Genomic DNA, 19,465 nt, shown 5'->3' on the forward strand with positions numbered 1-19,465 from the left:
CGAACCCCCAACCATGGAGGCGATTTGTATGACATATAATACTTAAATATTTGAAGCTTTTAAATTTTGGTGATGTTTTACAAGGTGAGTACGTAGTCATGTCACCGGAAATCGAGTTATCAGAGTCCCAATATGTAGTGAGCCTGGGTCCTTACCAGTACCCCAACTCGTATACACCATATACTGATTCGCCACCTACTGAACTAGCGAGCTGGTTGAGATGCACCCTAAGATTAGGGTAATTTCTATATTTGTATATAAATATGAATATATAAATAAAATCCCCATTAACTGCAGTTTACATGGCACATGGTGTCGAAGTAAGACACAGACCTTGTTTCCACCCAAGGAATGTGCTTGTGTGTTAAAAATATTAAGTTCCTGTGAGGAATCCAAAACTCTGTCATGATGTATTATTAAACAGTAAGTCCATACACCTGTTTGTAGGATTAAAACCGATAAAAGTTACCTAGGCGTGCCCTTAGGTAAAGTGCAGTTAAAGATTTGAACATGCCCAGTTTTCCTGGCGATGTTCTTTTATCACGTCAATGCTGTTGTTCTGCAGCTAATACACGGATATGAAAATCTTAAGCACGTCTGGGTCAAGTTGACATTTAAATGGATATACACACATGCAGTATATATGACGTGCTGATGTGCTATTTAAACACATTATATTATTCAAGCACTCACGATCCTTTCAGTTCACACATGAAGCCGCACGGTCAAAGCCGTAAGGAAGGTACATGGCGGATTTCTACACCTAATCTCAGGGGTTCGGCTCAGAGGAGTGGTTCAGATATGCCAAGATGAGGAAGTGTGATCTCATTCTGTTAGGTCACAGTGAGACATGTTGAACACGAGCAGGAAAACAATGATGTATTCTGGCTATGGGAGGGGCATCTGGACACGAAATCTACTTGTCCTGAGTGTTATATTTCCAGCCCTGAAAAGCGATCAAAACGAATGGAAAGGAAATAACCAACGATGAAGAAAGTGTGAAGAAAGCACAACAAATATATATATATATATATATATATATATATATATATATATATATATATATATATATATATATATATATATATATTAGCCTAAACACTGAAACAAACACAAAGAAAAAGCAGGACATGAATAAAAATCTCAGGACAGTACACCTCCCCGCCAGCAGAGGTTCCCCTCCCACGACTACGACCTCATAAACTCTCTCCTGAAGGCCTTATTTAATAATAATAAATTTAAAAAATGCACTTGCACCTCTACTCTGTGCACTTTGCTTCTCCTGGAACTCAATTAATGGATCTTGTATGGTAGCACTACTCGTATTGTTCTCCACTTGATATATCGCTTTGCTTGTATTTTTCTCATTTGTAAGTCGCTTTGGATAAAAGCGTCCGCTAAGTGAATAAATGTAAACGCAAATGTAAACACTTTCTGTTCACAGCATATGCAAAACAAACTTAGACTAAATTTTTTTGCGAAGACTTCCCTACTCTCTAAGTACTCTTTGACTACTTTAATTATACCGGCAGCTCTTGAGCTAAATCGGTGTGAAGGGTAGACACTTGACAAATACCGTAAGTCACGATACTTGACTTACCTGCGTAAACTCAGACTCAGACACTGCAATTCAATTCAGTTCAGTTTTATTTGTATAGCACTTTTAACAACAGATATTGTCCCAAAGCAGTTTTACAGAAACATATAAACACAGGATAGCGATTTTAAGTGAGTGAATTAATTCCTATTGAGCGAGCCAGTGGTGACGGTGGAGAGGAAAAAGATGATAGAGGAAGAAACCTTGAGAGGGACCGGACTCAGAAGGGAACCCGTCCTCATCTGGGTAACAACAGATAGTGTGAGAGTAAAAGAAAGTTCATGATGGTTTTATATGAAGTCTGTTTGTTGAACTAGTCCACTGTTCACTAAAGGAGACCTGAGTGTAAAACTGTATGTGGTAATTGCAGTCCTAAGACCATCGCAGCATCCGTCGTCCCAGCAACCACAGCGAGAACGTCCATGTGGAACTGAGGTCCAAATCCATTTCCGTGCTACTTCAAGCGGTACTCATGCAGCTTACATGCGTTCAGAACAAATATTTAAACAGAAATCAAAATCTCATTCCTCAAACACAGGAAAGGTCGACAATGCCAAAGGAATGACGAGGCTTTTTCTCACACTGTTAGTCACCACTTGTTATCATAAAGGATAGAGAGAGGATTAAAGTGGTAGAAATATAACACAGTGGCGATTGTTATACATCATACCATACAAATGTAGGAGGTTTTATGGGTAAAATGTGGCCCCAAAAAGGGTCAGAAACTGTCCTGTTAAGGGGCAACGATGCAGGAATAAATTAATTGTGCTACATTATCACATAAGTCAGTACTATGAACTAGAAAAGACGCTTGGGTAATTATTTAGCAAGTAAAGATCAGAGTAGCCGTAATGACTTTTTATTTATTTATTTATTATTATTATTATTTTTTTTTTTACAGATGTTATATTATGTTTCCTGCACTTTTCACACATAGTGCTTTTTATTAGTTTTGTGCAAGTTTCTCGCGGTTTTTATTCTCATGTCATTTTTCACGCTTTTTTTTTTCCCCTTGATTTTCTCACAATGATCAAATTCTTTTCGCATGCTTTTCACCATGTGACTTCATTGTCCCCTCACAGTTTACACAGGCTTAGAAGTAAGTGAAGTCTCTTTTGGAGTCTCTTTTTTTTTTCTGCTTTTCTTGAACGTTTTCAAAGTCTGTGTTGGAGAAGGTTTTATAGTACAGTATGATTAAAGTAAATAGGAATAAGTGTTTTACTCCTGTTCTCCTGTTCTTAACATATGTCATATACAAGGTAAGACTGTCACGTGTATGTATCTTCAGTAAGCGCTTTATCCTGGTCAGGGTCATAGTGGATCTGGAGCCTATACTGGGAACGCTGGATGCGAGGTAGGAATACATCCTGGATAGGACAACAGAATGTTCAAAGACACATGCACACACAGGGGCGATTTATCATAGACTATGTATACATGGACCACAGTAATCTAATTATTGACCTTATTCTGAATAAGGCAATATTCTGATTAAGGTGTTTACATGAATCGCTTTTAGAATATACCAATGTTCCTGTATTACATGTTATAGAACATAGAGCGATTAACGGTACACGTCATTACGTCCCCACGTCACGCCGTCCGACGTCCCTCCAGAATTTCACATATAGTATCGACATACAGTTGGTCTTTGTTATGGGACCGTATACAGTTCTGGGTGTTTTTATTTTTTAATATTACGTACGCTTCAAGTGCGGTTAATTATTAGTCGTGCTGTACGTGCTGATAGACGACTGCTTGAAGCCGTGGGCTGCGTCCCAAACCGCGTACTTGCCTACTATATAGTATATAGAGATACATGTATATCACCTACTATACAGTAGGTATGTACGCAGATTGGGACGCAGCCAATGGCTTCAAGCAGTCGTCTATTTGCAGGTACAGCATGACTAATAATAAATGCACTTGAAGCTGTGTACGTGTCCTGTTGCAGAACACGGTGAAAACTCCCACACGACGTTAATAGTGTGATTAATGTGTGTACATGTCTGTAACGCACGTTGATACTGCGACTAAAACAGGAATACTCCACACGTCTTAATCAGATTTGTGTTTACGTCAAGTATGACTTTAACTGGATTAAGGTCATCAATAATCTCTGTTTACATGCTAGTTTCTTAATCAGAGTATCGTCTTAATCGGGTTAATATCGGATTCTTGTTGTCCGTGTAAACGTACTGATAGTCAATACTGGCGTGTTTCTGGGAGGTGGGAGGAAACCCGAGAACCCAGAGGAAACCCAGACATGCTGGAAAAAAATATGGCATTGTTTCACCACTAATAAATATGTGTATAATTTAACATTCTAAACCAAATTGTTAAATATCGGTAGTGGAGTCTATCAGTGCCGTCCACATGTCCTGTACTTGAAGAGTAATAAACTGGCTACTACAGGGATATTTAGAACAAAGTCAGCAGATTACTGGCACAAAAACATATCAATTTTAACATCTCACAGACTAGCTATCAGATATACACACCCTAAAAAACAAACAGTCAAACAAACAAAGGCACTCCTCTCTTGTACTTTTCAGATTTTTTCCCACTTCCTTAATCACACCCTGGGCCCTTTGTATGACTAATCACTCTCCTTTGGTTATCTCACACTCTTATACACTGTAATAGTCAGCCTCTCCACATCACTTTCCTCGGCTAAGGCGCCGCGCTGTGCTCTCACACACCGACTCCTGAGAATATTCCACTTACGCAAAGACGAGATTATTCATATAGATTCACGCTTCTTCCAGATGGACGTCTGCACGATGCGATACACATGGGCGGCTCTCTGCATCGCCGTGTTAGCCATGTCAGGTAAGAAACCGTGTTAAGATGAAGCTCCATGTTGTTTTTACCTGCATCAGTTATGAGTCATATTAGATCGCTCGAAATAACCTGCTCAACAACAACAACAACAACAACAACAACAACAAAAGCTGTGGAATAGTCCACAACAAAATAATGACCGTATGAAGCGATGAAACGATTCAGGATGTTGTGTTAAAGTCGTTTCTTTTGTTTCCGTAGTCCTGACACATTTTCGCAGTAACTTGAGGGCAAGTTTCTCAAACGAAACATTTCTTTCCGTGACAAGTCGCTGTATTTCTTCGTACAAATTCGTTCAGTGTAAATGTTCTTCTCAACGGAAACCTCGAGAAACGGATCGGTGACACTTTACTACAACGTCCACTAACAGTGCATCAGGAAATGATGAGGCGTTAGGCACATTAACAGCCTCTGAACCATATGAATAGCCGTTAATAACGGTAACACTTAAGTTTTAACAACTCGCTTATATATAGTAGGAAAAGCGTGGAAACAATGTAGATTCAATTATATTTCATTTAATATCGAGTACACCACTCGGCAAAAAATAAATAAAATGGGCCGAGCCCAAAATGGCTAAATATTAAGCTTTTAACGGTCTTAATAACATATTATTGCTCAGACAATTAGCAAGAATGAAACAAATGCACTTCTGAGACCTCCTGTGCCACCATGTGCCAGTTTACCCATAAGGCTTAAACATTTAAAGAAATCAGAAGGGGAAATATTCCATACTAAGAACTTTCTGTTCTTATTTTTTTTATATTATTATTATTATAATTATTATTATTAAAAATGTCTTTACATTCCAGTTGGCATTACATGTAGGCATAATAACTCTAATAATGCTGGATTGTTCTTTCCACCACTGGAACAACGTTAGAAAATGGTGGACCCTCTGACTATGCTCCACAGACTCCATGATGAGAACCACGCCTCTAAAGCAAGAAGATGATTAGACAGTAATTTAAAAAAAAAAGAAATAATTAAGAACGAGAAGATCCTCTGTGTCTCTTTGTATCATCGGAGGTTTCTGATCGTTTTCCTGCTTGTTCTCTGAAAGTTTCAGTGAAATCTGAGGAGGCTCCGAATGCTTTAGTGACTTACGAGCTCACCATGGACATCACCAACCGCATCTACAACAGCTCTCTACTCAAGTCCAACTCTTCTGATTATGCGATCTTGTACAAACAAGTTACTGACATGGTGAGGTTTTCATTTCTCCCATTTCTCGCACAAAATATGATGCTTAATGATGTACACCCATGCCTTGAAGATTATGACCAAATCCAGTTGCTTTCGTCTGCAATTATTCAACATTCCTACAAAACTCTCTAAATTTGACTCTGTCCTTCTTCCAGCTCAACTCCATCTACGGCTGTGCCACGTGTAAAACACACGTGTTTTATGGCAATGTGTCAGCGATGTCCTTCAGGTACAATTCTTAACATGGTTTTAGTTCCTCGTGCTGTAATAGTATTTATTTTAAAATTAGCGACTAAACACAAAGCATTAGCTAAGTGATTCTAGTCAACATTCTAACAACCAATGATTATTTCTCTTTCCGTTTCTTTAGCAATCAAACTGGAACCGTGCTCGTAAAGGCTAGTCTCGTGTTCCAGTCAAACAAAACCAACGCTGATGAGATCAAAGGGCTGTTTATGAACGCGACCGCTGCCGATAAGGAAATAAACGGCCTTAAAGTCAACCCTAATTTCACACAAGGTAAGCATTAAGCTTCATTATGTCCTGAGTATTAATATATTTATAAAAAGCATTATTATTTGTGGAGCTTCCAGTAAAGCATTAGTCAGGAATCTATCACTCTGGTCTTAAAATATCACATTATGAAAACATTTCTGATTTTAGACAGTTAAGATGAAGCACCTCAGGAAATCTTGTTTAAAATCTGTTTGATTCTCTTTTGGCTGATTCTCGCCATAGGATAAGTTGCTAGACACTTAAGAAGATAGATACGTGGTACACACTGTCACGTGAAGACCCTTTTATTATACTGTACAGGGAACTGAAGCGCTATATCGGGTAGGCATTCACACCTTCAGTTAGACAGGAAGGGAGACTACACTCCCGTATTTCTCCACCTGAACGCCTTCTGCGAATAAAATTCATCTACTGTGAAGATCCTGTCCTCCAGAAGCATCCTTCCACCCTTTGCATCTGACTGATGTCACACATCATAGCAGAGATACGAAGCAGAGATAAGGCGGATGCAAGTGCAGGATAACAGTTGTTTATTTAAAGAGACAGGCAGGCAGACAAATCCAAAACGTGATCCAAAACGTAATTCATAAACAGGCAAGAGGTCAGGCGATTGGCAAACAGGTATACACGGGGCTAGGCAGGAATCTAGGTCGATAACCAAAACAAGAAACAAACTATGACGATGAACTGGAAGCGGATATCCAGCGCGAACTGACTATGACTATGACTATGACTATGACACGGACTACACTAACGCTAAACATTCACTTCTTATTACTTACTACTTAATCTTCCGCGTTGTGTGCTGGGAAGCGCGCGGTATATATGTGGACATGATTACCCTCACAACTGCTAACAGCTGAGGGTAATCCGGACACACGTGACTTCCCAGCCAATGACGGAACAGGGAGGAGACATGACAAACATAAACAAAATCCACGTGTCCCAATGTCACTAAGGTCGACAGCGGAAAAGCAGGTGCTCGCGCATTTGCGCTTAAAGCAGACTGCTTCAAGGGGGAATTGTGACAGAACCCCCCCCAAGGGCACTCCTCCCGGAGTGCCATGAGTCATCCCACTTCATTGGCGACCCTGGCCCCCTGGGCTCAATGTCCCGAGCAGAGTCATGAAACTGCACGGTGTTCTTAGCAGCGTAGGGAAGCAGAGCGATGACCTCAGCTGGACAGGGGGGCTGAGCGATGAGCTCGGCTGGGCATGAGGGCAGAGCGACGACCTCGGCTGGGCATGAGGGTAGAACGATGTCCTCGGCGGAGCAGGGAAACAGAGCACTGTACTCGGCGGAGCAGGGAAACATAGCACTGTACTTGGTGGAGCAGGGAAGCAGAGCGACGTCCTCGGCGGAGCAGGAAGGCAGAGCGTTGTACTCGGCAGAGCAGGGAAGCAGGGCGACGTCCTCATCGGCGCCTGAAAGCGGAGCGACGTCCCCAGCTGAACTGGAAGGCAGAGCGAAGTCCCCTGTAAGGCCAGGAAGAGGAGCGTGGGTCTCTGTGCGGCCAGGGAGAGGAGCGTGGGTCTCCGTGCGGCCAGGGAGAGGAGCGTGGGTCTCCTCGAAGCAGAAGAGGGGAACGCTATCTGCCATGGAGCAGGAAGGCTGAGCGACGTCCACAGCTGAACAGGGAGGCTGAGCGACGTCCACAGCTGAACAGGAAGGCTGAGCGATGTCCACAGCTGAACAGGGAGACTGAGGCTCTGAGGTCACTAGGTGAACCTTGGGCATGGGCGGAGCTTGGCTGGCCGTGTCAGCAGACTGTGGCGTGGGCGGAGCTTGGCTAGGCGTGTCAGCAGACTGGGGCGCGAGCGGAGCTTGGCTGGGCGTGTCAGCAGACTGGGGCGCGAGCAGAGCTTGGCTGTGCGTGTCCACAGACTGGGGCGCGAGCAGAGCTTGGCTGGGCGTGTCAGCAGACTGTGGCGTGAGCGGAACTTGGCTGTGCGTGTCAGTGGGCTGAACTTGGGTGACCGGGTCGGTAGACTTGGGTGTGAGCAGCATTTGGTCATTAGGCTGAGATATTAGCAGAGCTTGGGAAACTGGATCAGCAGGCTTGAACGTGAGCTCAGGGACGTGAAGCTTGGCTTGTGCGTCAGAGCCTGGAGGCTTGGCTTGGGCATCAGAGCCTGGAGGCTTGGCTTGGGCGTCAGAGCCTGGAGGCTTGGCTTGGACATAAGAGACTGGAGGCTTGGCTTGGAGCTCAGGGACTGGAGGCTTGGCTTGGAGCTCAGGGACTGGAGGCTTGGCTTGGAGCTCAGGGACTGGAGGCTGGACCTGGAGCTCAGGGACTGGAGGCTGGACCTGGAGCTCAGGGACTGGAGGCTGGACCTGGAGCTCAGGGGCTGGCGGCTGGACCTGGAGCTGAGGGGCTGGCGGCTGGACCTGGAGCTCAGAGACGTGAGACTTGACTTGGATCTCAGGGACGTGAGACTTGACTTGGACTTGGACCTTTTGTTGGAGCTCGGCGGGTGACCCCACCTCGTGGGGCTGAGGTTCGAGCTCTGAGGTCACCCTGTCGGTCCCGGGCTGGGTCTCTGCACGGGCTCTCCGGTGGAGTTTCTTATGTTCCCGCCAGCTGTTCTTGAAGCATTCCTGAGAGCAGAAGAAAGCTTCCTGGAGGCCCAGCTTCCTGCAAGTGGGACATTGAAGCTGAGTCTCTCTCCTGCAGCCCTCGGTCATACATCTCGGGGATTTCGCCCCCGTGTTGGCCGGAAACTGAAGTGGATCGCTGGTTGCTGCCCTGTCCATCTCCTCATAATAGAGGTTGAATGGTGGGTCCACCTGGGGCTGTCCATTGACTCTCCACCCCAGTAAATCAAGACCACGAAGTTGTCCAGGCTGTGAAAACTCCATAAACAGCTCTGTAAACTGAGTGACATCATGGAGGGCTGGCGACCCAGCACTCACCAGCTGCTCCGCCCAGTCACGGGCCGGGCCGCAAAACCTGGACACCAGGAACCCGATCCACTCTCTCTTAGTAGGCTTGGGAACCGCCAAGCTGCAGAAATACTCCTGGCAGCTGAAGAGAAACTCCAGCGGGTAGCTCCCCAATCCCGCTGTCTCTGGCGGCAATTCAATGGCGTACCTTCTCTCTAGTCCTCCTGCTGCATCCATGTTAAGGCGGAAGATTCTGTCACACATCGTAGCAGAGATACGAAGCAGAGATAAGGCGGATGCAAGTGCAGGATAACAGTTGTTTATTTAAAGAGACAGGCAGGCAGACAAATCCAAAACGTCATCCAAAACGTAATTCATAAACAGGCAAGAGGTCAGGCGATTGGCAAACAGGTATACACGGGGCTAGGCAGGAATCTAGGTCGATAACCAAAACAAGAAACAAACTATGACGATGAACTGGAAGCGGATATCCAGCGCGAACTGACTATGACTATGACTATGACTATGACACGGACTACACTAATGCTAAACATTCACTTCTTATTACTTACTACTTAATCTTCCGCGTTGTGTGCTGGGAAGCGCGCGGTATATATGCGGACATGATTACAATCGCGACTGCTAACAGCTGAGGTTAATCCGGACAAACGTGACTTCCCAGCCAATGACGGAACAGGGAGGAGACATGACAAACATAAACAAAACCCACGTGTCCCAATGTCACTAAGGTCGACAGCGGAAAAGCAGGTGTTCGCGCATTTGTGCTTAAAGCACACTGCTTCAAGGGGGAATTGTGACAACTGAAGTTTTATTCTGCTGTAAAAGACAACAACATGATACTTTGATCAATCCAAAGATGATAAAATCCTGTCGTAGGTAAAAAAAAAAAAAAAAAAATTAAATCAGACCTGCTGTGCGATTTATCTCATGAAGAATTTGCTAGCGTTGTAACGAGTTGAAATTTACAGTTAGTCGATTTGTATATGAGTCATTTTACTCTGTAAAACCGGATAAGTTCATTTAACTCAAAACATTTGAGGAAACTAATTACCTCAAAATTTTATAGTTGATAAATCAATTCCTTTAAGCCAAACACACTTCAATAGAGTTAACTGAGTTACATTTTTGCTATATTTAAGTGTATTTGGCTTAAAGGAATTGATTTATTAACTATAAAATTTTGAGGTAATTAGTTTCCTCAAGTGCGCACGGTGGCTTAGTGGTCAGCACGTTTGCCTCACACCTCCAGGGTCCGGGGTTCAAGTCCCACCTGTGTGTTTGTATGTTCTCCCCATGCTGCGGGGGTTTCCTCTGGGTACTCCGGTTTCCTCCCCCAGTACAAAGACATGCATGGTAGGCTGGTAGGCATGGTAGGCTGATTGGCGTGTCTAAAGTGTCCGTAGTGTATGAATGGGTGTGTGAGTGTGTGTGTGATTGTGCCTTGTGATGGATCGGCACCCTGTCCAGGGTGTACCCCGCCTTGTGCCCCATGCTCCCTTGGATAGGCTCCAGGTTCCCGTGACCCTGAAAAGGAGTAAGCGGTAGAAGATGGATGGATAGTTTCCTCAAATGTTTTGAGTTAAATGAACTTATTCGGTTTTACAGTGTTTAAGTGTGGTTATAGTTTGGTATGTATTGGAGCCGGAACTTTCTGAACTTTCTTTTTTTTAAAAAAAAACTATTATTATTATATTATTATTATTATTATTATTATTATTATTATTAATAAAAATGTCTTTACATTCCAGTTGGCATTACGTGTAGGCATAATAACTCTAATAATGCTGGATTGTTCTTTCCACCACTGGAACAACGTTAGAAAATGGTGGACCCTCTGACTATGCTCCACAGACTCCACGATGAGAACCACGCCTCTAAAGCAAGAAGATGATTAGACAGTAATTTAAAAAAAAAAGAAATAATTAAGAACGAGAAGATCCTCTGTGTCTCTTTGTATCATCGGAGGTTTCTGATCGTTTTCCTGCTTGTTCTCTGAAAGTTTCAGTGAAATCTGAGGAGGCTCCGAATGCTTTAGTGACTTACGAGCTCACCATGGACATCACCAACCGCATCTACAACAGCTCTCTACTCAAGTCCAACTCTTCTGATTATGCGATCTTGTACAAACAAGTTACTGACATGGTGAGGTTTTAATTTCTCCCATTTCTCTCACAAAATATGATGCTTAATGATGTACACCCATGCCTTGAAGATTATGACCAAATCCAGTTGCTTTCGTCTGCAATTATTCAACATTCCTACAAAACTCTCTAAATTTGACTCTGTCCTTCTTCCAGCTCAACTCCATCTACGGCTGTGCCACGTGTAAAACACACGTGTTTTATGGCAATGTGTCAGCGATGACCTTCAGGTACAATTCTTAACATGGTTTTAGTTCCTCGTGCTGTAATAGTATTTATTTTAAAATTAGCGACTAAACACAAAGCATTAGCTAAGTGATTCTAGTCAACATTCTAACAACCAATGATTATTTCTCTTTCCGTTTCTTTAGCAATCAAACTGGAACCGTGCTCGTAAAGGCTAGTCTCGTGTTCCAGTCAAACAAAACCAACGCTGATGAGATCAAAGGGCTGTTTATGAACGCGACCGCTGCCGATAAGGAAATAAACGGCCTTAAAGTCAACCCTAATTTCACACAAGGTAAGCATTAAGCTTCATTATGTCCTGAGTATTAATATATTTATAAAAAGCATTATTATTTGTGGAGCTTCCAGTAAAGCATTAGTCAGGAATCTATCACTCTGGTCTTAAAATATCACATTATGAAAACATTTCTGATTTTAGACAGTTAAGATGAAGCACCTCAGGAAATCTTGTTTAAAATCTGTTTGATTCTCTTTTGGCTGATTCTCACCATAGGATAAGTTGCTAGACACTTAAGAAGATAGATACGTGGTACACACTGTCACGTGAAGACCCTTTTATTATACTGTACAGGGAACTGAAGCGCTATATCGGGTAGGCATTCACACCTTCAGTTAGACAGGAAGGGAGACTACACTCCCGTATTTCTCCACCTGAACTCCTTCTGCGAATAAAATTCATCTACTGTGAAGATCCTGTCCTCCAGAAGCATCCTTCCACCCTTTGCATCTGACTGATGTCACACATCATAGCAGAGATACGAAGCAGAGATAAGGCGGATGCAAGTGCAGGATAACAGTTGTTTATTTAAAGAGACAGGCAGGCAGACAAATCCAAAACGTGATCCAAAACGTAATTCATAAACAGGCAAGAGGTCAGGCGATTGGCAAACAGGTATACACGGGGCTAGGCAGGAATCTAGGTCGATAACCAAAACAAGAAACAAACTATGACGATGAACTGGAAGCGGATATCCAGCGCGAACTGACTATGACTATGACTATGACTATGACACGGACTACACTAACGCTAAACATTCACTTCTTATTACTTACTACTTAATCTTCCGCGTTGTGTGCTGGGAAGCGCGCGGTATATATGTGGACATGATTACCCTCACAACTGCTAACAATTGAGGGTAATCTGGACACACGTGACTTCCCAGCCAATGACGGAACAGGGAGGAGACATGACAAACATAAACAAAATCCACGTGTCCCAATGTCACTAAGGTCGACAGCGGAAAAGCAGGTGCTCGCGCATTTGCGCTTAAAGCAGACTGCTTCAAGGGGGAATCGTGACAGAACCCCCCCCCCCAAGGGCACTCCTCCCGGAGTGCCATGAGTCATCCCACTTCATTGGCGACCCCGGCCCCCTGGGCTGAATGTCCCGAGCAGAGTCATGAAACTGCACGGTGTTCTTAGCAGCGTAGGGAAGCAGAGCGATGACCTCAGCTGGACAGGGAGGCTGAGCGACGACCTCAGCTGGACAGGGGGGCTGAGCGACGACCTCGGCTGGGCATGAGGGCAGAGCGACGACCTCGGCTGGGCATGAGGGTAGAGCGATGTCCTCGGCGGAGCAGGGAAACAGAGCACTGTACTCGGCGGAGCAGGGAAACAGAGCACTGTACTTGGTAGAGCAAGGAAGCAGGGCGACGTCCTCGTCAGAACATGAAGGCAGAGCGACGTCCTCGGCGGAGCAGGAAGGCAGAGCGTTGTACTCGGCGGAGCAGGGAAGCAGGGCGACGTCCTCATCGGCGCCTGAAAGCGGAGCGACGTCCCCAGCTGAACTGGAAGGCAGAGCGAAGTCCCCTGTAAGGCCAGGAAGAGGAGCGTGGGTCTCTGTGCGGCCAGGGAGAGGAGCGTGGGTCTCCGTGCGGCCAGGGAGAGAAGCGTGGGTCTCCGTGCGGCCAGGGAGAGGAGCGTGGGTCTCCTCGAAGCAGAAGAGGGGAATGCTATCTGCCATGGAGCAGGAAGGCTGAGCGACGTCCACAGCTGAACAGGGAGGCTGAGCGACGTCCACAGCTGAACAGGAAGGCTGAGCGATGTCCACAGCTGAACAGGGAGACTGAGGCTCTGAGGTCACTAGGTGAACCTTGGGCATGGGCGGAGCTTGGCTGGCCGTGTCAGCAGACTGTGGCGTGGGCGGAGCTTGGCTAGGCGTGTCAGCAGACTGGGGCGCGAGCGGAGCTTGGCTGGGCATGTCAGCAGACTGGGGCGCGAGCGGAGCTTGGCTGTGCGTGTCCGCAGACTGGGGCGCGAGCAGAGCTTGGCTGGGCGTGTCAGCAGACTGTGGCGTGAGCGGAACTTGGCTGGGCCTGTCGGCAGAACGGCGCGTGAGCAGAACTTGGCTGTGCGTGTCAGTGGGCTGAACTTGGGTGACCGGGTCGGTAGACTTGGGCGTGAGCAGCATTTGGTCATTAGGCTGAGATATTAGCAGAGCTTGGGAAACTGGATCAGCAGGCTTGAACGTGAGCTCAGGGACGTGAAGCTTGGCTTGTGCGTCAGAGCCTGGAGGCTTGGCTTGGGCATCAGAGCCTGGAGGCTTGGCTTGGGCGTCAGAGCCTGGAGGCTTGGCTTGGACATAAGAGACTGGAGGCTTGGCTTGGACCTCAGGGAGGTGAGACTTGACTTGGACTTGGATCTCAGGGACTTGAGGCTTGACTTGGATCTAAGGGGCTTGAGGCTTGGCTTGGAGCTCAGGGACTGGAGGCTTGGCTTGGAGCTCAGGGACTGGAGGCTTGGCTTGGAGCTCAGGGACTGGAGGCTTGGCTTGGAGCTCAGGGACTGGAGGCTGGACCTGGAGCTCAGGGACTGGAGGCTGGACCTGGAGCTCAGGGACTGGAGGCTGGACCTGTAGCTCAGGGGCTGGCGGCTGGACCTGGAGCTGAGGGGCTGGCGGCTGGACCTGGAGCTCAGGGACGTGAGACTTGACTTGGATCTCAGGGACGTGAGACTTGACTTGGATCTCAGGGACGTGAGACTTGACTTGGATCTCAGGGACATGAGACTTGACTTGGATCTCAGGGACGTGCGACTTGACTTGGACTTGGACCTTTTGTTGGAGCTCGGCGGGTGAGCCCACCTCGTGGGGCTGAGGTTCGAGCTCTGAGGTCACCCTGTCGGTCCCGGGCTGGGTCTCTGCACGGGCTCTCCGGTGGAGTTTCTTATGTTCCTGCCAGCTGCTCTTGAAGCATTCCTGAGAGCAGAAGAAAGCTTCCTGGAGGCCCAGCTTCCTGCAAGTGGGACATTGAAGCTGAGTCTCTCTCCCGCAGCCCTCGGTCATACATCTCGGGGATTTCGCCCCCGTGTTGGCCGGAAACTGAAGCGGATCGCCGGTTGCTGCCCTGTCCATCTCCTCATAATAGAGGTTGAATGGTGGGTCCACCTGGGGCTGTCCATTGACTCTCCACCCCAGTAAATCAAGACCACGAAGTTGTCCAGGCTGTGAAAACTCCTCCATAAACAGCTCTGTAAACTGAGTGACATCATGGAGCGCTGGCGACCCAGCACTCACCAGCTGCTCCGCCCAGTCACGGGCCGGGCCGCAAAACCTGGACACCAGGAACCCGATCCACTCTCTCTTAGTAGGCTTGGGAACCGCCAAGCTGCAGAAATACTCCTGGCAGCTGAAGAGAAACTCCAGCGGGTAGCTCCCCAATCCCGCTGTCTCTGGCGGCAATTCAATGGCGTACCTTCTCTCTAGTCCTCCTGCTGCATCCATGTTAAGGCGGAAGATTCTGTCACACATCGTAGCAGAGATACGAAGCAGAGATAAGGCGGATGCAAGTGCAGGATAACAGTTGCTTATTTAAAGAGACAGGCAGGCAGACAAATCCAAAACGTGATCCAAAACGTAATTCATAAACAGGCAAGAGGTCAGGCGATTGGCAAACAGGTATACACGGGGCTAGGCAGGAATCTAGGTCGATAACCAAAACAAGAAACAAACTATGACGATGAACTGGAAGCGGATATCCAGCGCGAACTGACTATGACTATGACTATGACTGACACGAACTACACTAACGCTAAACATTCACTTCGTATTACTTACTACTTAATCTTCCGCGTTGTGTGCTGGAAAGCGCGTGGTATATATGCGGACATGATTACCCTCGCAACTGCTAACAGCTGAGGTTAATCCGGACACACGTGACTTCCCAGCCAATGACGGAACAGGGAGGAGACATGACAAACATAAACAAAACCCACGTGTCCCAATGTCACTAAGGTCGACAGCGGAAAAGCAGGTGTTCGCGCATTTGCGCTTAAAGCACACTGCTTCAAGGGGGAATTGTGACAACTGAAGTTTTATTCTGCTGTAAAAGACAACAACATGATACTTTGATCAATCCAAAGATGATAAAATCCTGTCGTAGGTAAAAAAAAAAAAAAAAAATTAAATCAGACCTGCTGTGCGATTTATCTCATGAAGAATTTGCTAGCGTTGTAACGAGTTGAAATTTACAGTTAGTCGATTTGTATATGAGTCATTTTACTCTGTTAAACCGGATAAGTTCATTTAACTCAAAACATTTGTGGAAACTAATTACCTCACAATTTTATAGTTGATAAATCAATTCCTTTAAGCCAAACACACTTCAATAGAGTTAACTGAGTTACATTTTTGCTATATTTAAGTGTATTTGGCTTAAAGGAATTGATTGCGCACGGTGGCTTAGTGGTCAGCACGTTTGCCTCACACCTCCAGGGTCCGGGGTTCAAATCCCACCTGTGTGTTTGTATGTTCTCCCCATGCTGTGGGGGTTTCCTCCAGGTACTCCGGTTTCCTCCCCCAGTACAAAGACATGCATGGTAGGCTGATTGGCGTGTCTAAAGTGTCTGTAGTGTATGAATGGGTGTGTGAGTGTGTTTGTGATTGTGCCCTGTGATGGATCGGCACCCTGTCCAGGGTGTATCCCGCCTTGTGCCCTGTGCTCCCTGGGATAGTCTCCAGGTTCCCTGTGACCCTGAAAAGGAATAAGTGGTAGAAGATGGATGGATAGTTTCCTCAAATGTTTTGAGTTAAATGAACTTATCCGGTTTTACAGTGTTTAAGTGTGGTTGTAGTTTGGTATGTATTGGAGCCGGAACTTTCTGAACTTCCTTTTTTTAAAAAAAACTATTACTATTATTATTATTATTATTATTATTATTATTATTATTATTATTATTAAAAATGTCTTTACATTCCAGTTGGCATTACATGTAGGCATAATAACTCTAATAATGCTGGATTGTTCTTTCCACCACTGGAACAACGTTAGAAAATGGTGGACCCTCTGACTATGCTCCACAGACTCCACGATGAGAACCACGCCTCTAAAGCAAGAAGATGATTAGACAGTAATTTAAAAAAAAAAAGAAATAATTAAGAACGAGAAGATCCTCTGTGTCTCTTTGTATCATCGGAGGTTTCTGATCGTTTTCCTGCTTGTTCTCTGAAAGTTTCAGTGAAATCTGAGGAGGCTCCGAATGCTTTAGTGACTTACGAGCTCACCATGGACATCACCAACCGCATCTACAACAGCTCTCTACTCAAGTCCAACTCTTCTGATTATGCGATCTTGTACAAACAAGTTACTGACATGGTGAGGTTTTAATTTCTCCCATTTCTCTCACAAAATATGATGCTTAATGATGTACACCCATGCCTTGAAGATTATGACCAAATCCAGTTGCTTTCGTCTGCAATTATTCAACATTCCTACAAAACTCTCTAAATTTGACTCTGTCCTTCTTCCAGCTCAACTCCATCTACGGCTGTGCCACGTGTAAAACACACGTGTTTTATGTCAATGTGTCAGCGATGACCTTCAGGTACAATTCTTAACATGGTTTTAGTTCCTCGTGCTGTAATAGTATTTATTTTAAAATTAGCGACTAAACACAAAGCATTAGCTAAGTGATTCTAGTCAACATTCTAACAACCAATGATTATTTCTCTTTCCGTTTCTTTAGCAATCAAACTGGAACCGTGCTCGTAAAGGCTAGTCTCGTGTTCCAGTCAAACAAAACCAACGCTGATGAGATCAAAGGGCTGTTTATGAACGCGACCGCTGCCGATAAGGAAATAAACGGCCTTAAAGTCAACCCTAATTTCACACAAGGTAAGCGTGAGTGCTGACTTATGGAAAGTAGAGCAAAATGTAACTTTGTTTAATTGAACATACTGAGAAGTACTAATGCTGATGTTTTCACACAGTCATAGCACCACCGTCCACCCCTGCACCAACTGTCTCCAGCACTTCCCATACAACCAAGTCTCCACTTCTTGCAACTACACACTACAACACCGCCTCGTCCTTTAATCAAAGTCCCATTGCTCTGACGTCAATTCTCCGCTATACTGTTTCGTTCTGCCTGCTTTACTTCCTCAGCTATTCTTTTTAATTGTGTAAACCTGCCACTAGGGGCAGTGCAACATCTTTATATAATGAAATACGTTAATCTACAGGGTGTACCAACAATCTCCTTACATAGTGGACTATGTTCACCAGCATCACGTCGGTTGTGTCTTTATGAGTGGATGTTGGTGAATGTCCACTTCTCGGTCTGCAACACTTATATATATATATATATATATATATATATATATATATATATATATATATATATATATATATATATATATATATGAAATAAATGCTAAGTATGAAAATTTTGGAAGACATTTTGCTAAAAAATGGTTAATTCCTCCTGTGTATGGAGACTTTTGGGACATCCTGTGTAATATAAATAAATCTGAAATAGTTATTATCTTTTCCCTGTGGGGGTTTCTTCTGGGTTCTCCAGAGTTCTTCCTCCCAATTAACAATGACAACAAAAAAAACATGCCGGCAGATTACCCCTACGTTTGAACAAGTGTGTGAAAAAATGTGTGTGTGCAGGGTGCCATGCGATGGACTGGCTCACTTAACCCCCGGTGTTCCTATGATTGGCTCCGGATACTGAAAATAATTGAATGGATGGATGAAATATTTGTACTATTAACATTATGCTATAATGGTCTAAGTAATGGCAAGTAAATGATTGTTTTCTTTTGTGGTGCTTTACTTTACATATTTTACAAGATTTAAAAAAAAAAATTAAAAATCTCAATCTATTCAAATTTATTCTCTTGTAATGAGAATGTGTTAAAACAATAATGTCACATGACTGAACAAATATTCTTGAATGAAATGTGTAGAAATGATCGATTGAAACACATTTGTCGAAACTTTATGAGCATATAACATAATATCACAAAAATATATATGATATGATATAATATAGTTTTGCGTCTTTACTGCCTTTACATATGTTTTTCCTGTATGCTTCTTGACCAACTTGTCATGTTCCAATTATTATAATACATCCTTTCATACCACAGCACTGTCCAGATGATAGATTATGATCGTTAAGGTGTTAATAAACTTTCTATAACAGCATGTTTGACAATAGTTCTGCTAGATTGTGTCCAGGGTGTTTCCTTTCCTTAGACCTAGTGTTCCTCACAACCATGACCAGGATAAAGTGGATCCTGAAGATGAATGAATGAAAAAGTGAATGAATGGATGAATGAAGAACCCTTAATTATTCAGTGAACTCCTAAATATACCTTTAAAGAACCCTTTTTTCTTACTAATCAATGCGATTACTCTGCAAATGCTCTACTAATATACATAATTATATATTGTAACTTACATTTTAAAAATTCATAATTCAAAAAATCATATGTGCCCAATCCAAAACCATGGGCATTAACATTGAGTTGGTCCTCCTTTGCTGTTATTATGAGCTCCACTCTTCTGGGATGGCGTTCCACTAGATTTTGGAGCATGGCTGTGGAACGTTCTGTCCATTCAGCTACAAGAGCATTAGCGAGGTCAGGCGCTGATGTTGGATGAGGAGGTCTGGGGAGGAGTCGGTGTTCCAGTTCATCCCCAAGGTGTTCAGTGGGGTTGAGGTCAGGGCTCTGTGCAGGACACTCGAGTTCTTCCAGTCCAACCTTCTTAAACCATGTCTTCAT

The 19,465-nt window shown here is 44.5% G+C and overlaps 1 protein-coding gene across 1 annotated transcript; it reads left to right on the top strand.

Annotated features, from left to right (window-relative positions):
- The first annotated feature begins 4,216 nt into the window (after nt 1-4,216).
- Nucleotides 4,217-18,043, top strand: LOC108273325 (uncharacterized). Its single transcript, XM_053684566.1, has 11 exons — nt 4,217-4,429; nt 5,505-5,647; nt 5,803-5,876; nt 6,018-6,166; nt 11,067-11,209; nt 11,365-11,438; nt 11,580-11,728; nt 16,903-17,045; nt 17,201-17,274; nt 17,416-17,564; nt 17,660-18,043. Exons 1-11 carry the CDS (start codon nt 4,366-4,368, stop codon nt 17,845-17,847), a joined length of 1,350 nt encoding a protein of 449 aa, XP_053540541.1. The 5' UTR covers nt 4,217-4,365; the 3' UTR covers nt 17,848-18,043.
- The last annotated feature ends 1,422 nt before the right edge of the window (nt 18,044-19,465 follow it).

Source organism: Ictalurus punctatus, chromosome 12, assembly GCF_001660625.3.
Source record: "Ictalurus punctatus breed USDA103 chromosome 12, Coco_2.0, whole genome shotgun sequence".
Taxonomy (NCBI): Eukaryota; Metazoa; Chordata; class Actinopteri; order Siluriformes; family Ictaluridae; genus Ictalurus; species Ictalurus punctatus.